This window comes from Phacochoerus africanus, chromosome 3, assembly GCF_016906955.1.
Source record: "Phacochoerus africanus isolate WHEZ1 chromosome 3, ROS_Pafr_v1, whole genome shotgun sequence".
Taxonomy (NCBI): Eukaryota; Metazoa; Chordata; class Mammalia; order Artiodactyla; family Suidae; genus Phacochoerus; species Phacochoerus africanus.
The window spans coordinates 15,272,679-15,276,749 of record NC_062546.1 but is presented as its reverse complement, the minus strand read 5'-3'; the positions used below and the strand labels follow the sequence as shown (position 1 = coordinate 15,276,749).

At 46.9% G+C, this 4,071-nt stretch overlaps 1 protein-coding gene across 1 annotated transcript; it reads right to left on the bottom strand.

Moving 5' to 3' along the window:
* Positions 1-1,268: 1,268 nt before the first annotated feature.
* LOC125122043 (protein WFDC10B-like) lies at positions 1,269-4,071 on the bottom strand. The gene is made up of 3 exons (XM_047770297.1): positions 3,883-4,071; positions 1,847-1,996; positions 1,269-1,504 (listed from the first exon to the last, which is right to left on the bottom strand). Exons 1-3 carry the CDS (start codon positions 3,989-3,991, stop codon positions 1,437-1,439), a joined length of 327 nt encoding a protein of 108 aa, XP_047626253.1. The 5' UTR covers positions 3,992-4,071; the 3' UTR covers positions 1,269-1,436.

Here is a 4,071-nt window from a genome sequence, read left to right as displayed (position 1 = left end):
CACTTGTCTGTGCCTATTTGTTCACCTTTGCTAATTCTTAAAAATGTTTCCTTTGTTTTTCGGGGGGGGTGGGAAATAATCTTTTTATTTTTATTTTTTGCCACCGCATGCAGTGGCTTGATGTGACATCTCAGTTCCTAGGCAGGGATTGAACCTGAGATGCAGTGATGAAAGCACTGAGTTTTAACCGCTAGACCACCAGGGAACTCCCCTCCTTTGCTAATTTTGGCAAGCAATACTTATTCTCTGGAGGTCTAATGGATATAAAAACACAGACTAAAAAGAGAAAGCTGGCTAATCAGAACACGCTAGAGTCGTAGGGCTTAATGCCAAATTCACGATCCAACATTTTCTGCAACTTCCTCTCTTGCTGTTGGAGGCAGAGGAAGGAATGAGTATCAGCTCATCATGTCCTTCAGGTTCACTTCTGCTCCCCTCGATTCTATATTTGATCCTGACTAGGAGGAATTTTCCTTCTGAGGTATTCCAGTTCCCCCCAATCCTTCAAGGTAGGACCAAGCATCTCTTCTTGAGGAAACCCAATACCACAACTCATGCCAAATCCTCTGTCTCCTATACCGTAAATTCATGACCTATCTGTCCATTGGTCCCTTCTTGTCATGTCCCATCCTAGTGTCTATCCATTTGGATCATAAGACTGAACCCCTTCTTTGGGCTATATGCCAACAGATAGACTTAGCAACACCCCCATTTCTGTGGAGTGGCCCTTGCCACCATCTTGGGCATATGGGTAGGCTCAAAACCCCTGAAGTTTGCTTCTTTTTTTTCTGGGAGCATTTGCATGTGAAAATATCTGTATAGATCCCAAATGATTGAATAACTAATGGTAACAGATGAGGCATGGTCCGGGAAGCAAACTTCAAGGGACTAGTGTCATTTCCTTTTCATTCTAAACCATAGGTGCTGTCCACTTTAGGTAAGACTATACCTCCATGGATCAGTGAAAGGAGGAGGCAGGCCTGAGATGACGGGAGAAAGGCTGCACCAGGTTACGGGCATGTCAAAGGATCATGTGTTCCGTGGCTGTAAGAATATCCCACACATAAGCCGTTTTCCCCAGGGATGTTAGTCCCTGGACAAAGAGGAGTAGAATCCAGAAGCCTTGGCTAAGAGCACCAAGCCCCTAAAGGGTGAGTAGGCAGGGAGATCCAAAGGGAGAAGCAGGAGTTGAGAGCTTGGGTCAAGTGGGGTGGGAGGTAGTTAGCAAATGGTACTGAGACTATAGAAGAAGAAACAGATGCCGGGTGTTCCGTCGTCACAGCTTATTGGTCAAGGAATTGAAGCTGACAATATGACAGCTTAGGGAAGGGGGCTGGCAGGTAGGAAAGCCCACTCCCTCACCCATAGCTGTGGCAAGGTGATGCTACTGGAGGTTCTGGAACATTCTTCCAAGGCCTCCCGGTGTCCTCTGATTCTCACTGCTGCTTTATGGGCTCAACCGTAAACAGGAAGTTGCTGATTTTGTGGCTTGAACGGCGGTTCCCTGGAAGAGAAAAGGGGTACGAACTCCATAACCACACAGTCCAGAGAAACATTTCTTTTCAGTGTAACAGAGCCTCCAAAACCTGGGGGGGGGGGACACACGTTTCCTGTGGCATTGGGAATACCCCCCCCTCCCCCAGGGCTTCTCCTGGGATACTTCAAGTCAACCATGAGTAAAAAGACAGAAAGGTCAGACCTCCTGAGGTCCGGATAAATCAGGTAAAGCCCGAAAGAGGAGAATGGGTCTGATGGATGAAGAGGTAGGGGGGCCGGGGGGGGGTGCCCAGGCTGGGTTGGCTCTTGAGAACCGAATGACAAGGAAAAGGTGCTTCTCAGATCCTACCATGTCCCTTGGGAGGCATGCAGACATTTCCACAGGAGGCGCTACAGCATTGAAGACCCGTCGGACACGCTCTGGGAAGATCGCAGTAATAGGCACACTGCTCCTCGGTGGGAATCGTTTTGCAGGGTTTCATTCCCGGTATCAGTTTACCTTGGAAGGAACACATGAGCACTGACTCCCAGAAGAAGGGTTTTTCTCAGTATTCTCATCCCCTCCAAGGCTCCAGGACCCACTCCATTGATTTCTCTTCTTCCTTTCCCTGCTTGGGAATCTGGGTGGGCTTTTTGGTGCCTGGAGTCAAGATCCTGCTCCCACCCCCCACCCCCTGCCCCAACAAACCCAGCCACCACGAATCACCCCTATGGAAGTTAAACTCACAGAACCTGAATCCTGAAACCCAATTCTCAGAACAAAGAGTCAACTGTTCTTCCAGTTCCCAAATCTTGTTTTACAGGGTAGGAGGAACTGGGTCCCAGAGCAGGGAAAGAACCTGCCTTGGTCCTCCACCAGTCCCCCCTAGCTGAAACAGCCCTCAGCAGCTAGTTCTTCCCGAGAGCAGGGAAAGAACCTGCCTTGGTCCTCCACCAGTCCCCCCTAGCTGAAACAGCCCTCAGCAGCTAGTTCTTCCCTAGAAACATTTTCTCCACCCTGCATCCACTGCATGTGAAAGTTCCCAGGCCAGGGATCAAATCTGAGCCGAAGCCGTGACGTACACCACAGCTGTGGCAATGCTGGATCCTTAACCCACTGCACCACAGCAGGAACTCATTCCCTAGAAACCTTTACCAGTCATTGTTTATCCACTATTCTCCCCCTCAATTCTGCTGATTTCAATTTTTTTTACACCAGTGGTTCCAATTTTTTTTTAATCAAGCTGTGTTGGGTTTTTGTTTGTTTGTTTGTTTTCTGTCTTTTTTTCCTTTTCTAGGGCCACTCCACGGCATATGGAGGTTCCCAGGCTAGGGGCCTAATCAGAGCTGTAGAAGCTGGCCTATGCCAGAGCCACAGCAATGCGGAATCCGAGCCGCATCTGTAACCTACACCACAGCTCACGGCAACGCTGGATCCTTAACCCGCTGAGCAAGGCCAGGGATCAAACCCTCACCCTCATGGTTCCTAGTCAGATTCGTTAACCACTGAGCCATGACGGGAACTCCCTCATCGAGCCTGTGTTTCATTTCTCCTCTTCATGCCCTGGGTTCTAAATAGTCAGGTCCATAAACAAAAGGCACATTTCAAGAAAGAATCGATGCTCTTACTGCACAGCACAGGGAACTGTATCCAGTCTCTTGGGATAGACCATGATGGAAGATGATATGAGAAAAATAATGTGTGTTTGATATCCATATATATCTGTAAATTGTAAATATATATGTATGTGTATATATATATATATATGTATCTGTAAATTGACAGACCTTTGTAGATGAACTATAATAAAAATGTTTTTAAAAAGAATGTATGTATATATATATAATATATATGTGACTGGGTCACTCTTGTACAGCAGAAATCGACACAACACTGTAAATCGACTATGCTCTAATAAAAATAAATTAAAAAAGAAAGAATGGATGTGTGTATGTGTATAATGACTTCACCATATAGCAGAAATTATCACAACATTGTAAATCAACTGTACTGACATAAAACTTTAAAATAAAAAAATGCAATAAATCCACCCACCCAAAAAGAAATAATCAATAGTACTTTTCCAGGTTTCTGCTCATCCTTGGAACGCCTGAGGACATGAACTGCTGGTAACTCAAGCTAGGCTCTGGAGCTTTTCACTGCCAAGGGTCCTTCAGGACAAAAAACCCACCATATATGAACATAAAAAGCAATGTGTTACTTGCAGCATCGAGAGGCCCTCCACCTTGAGAATTAACCATTCGGTTTTCCTCAGGTTTCCTGGCTTTCAAAAGGTGTCAGTGCTTTTGCACATGCCAGCCCCTGGTTCCTCTCCGCAAGGGGACTGGGAAACGTTCTTTGGTTTTCTATTCAGCTGCATTTTGAAGCCCAGCCAGAATACCTACTCTGAGTTAGAGCTTCAAGGGAAGCGTCGATTCTTTCTTGCCAGTTTCCTGAAGCTGGCAGGATGGCCAGGCAGGAGAGCATCAGCCACTGGAGACCCCACCACTTCATACTGTTGCTCCTGGATATCTGAAGGCAAGCCTGGCGGGAGACTCAGGATGTGGCCAGATTCTGCAGGGGCCCGACAAGGG

What these genes read in the sequence shown, in the direction of transcription:
- LOC125122043 (XM_047770297.1), bottom strand. Translation starts at nt 3,991, where the DNA reads ATGAAGTGGTGGGGTCTCCAGTGGCTGATGCTCTCCTGCCTGGCCATC. An exon ending in CCTTGAAGCTCTAACTCAGA is followed by an intron (nt 1,997 to 3,882) that starts GTAGGTATTCTG and finishes GTTCCTTCCAAG; the next exon opens with GTAAACTGATACCGGGAATG. An exon ending in CATGCCTCCCAAGGGACATG is followed by an intron (nt 1,505 to 1,846) that starts GTAGGATCTGAG and finishes TTTCTCTTCCAG; the next exon opens with GGAACCGCCGTTCAAGCCAC.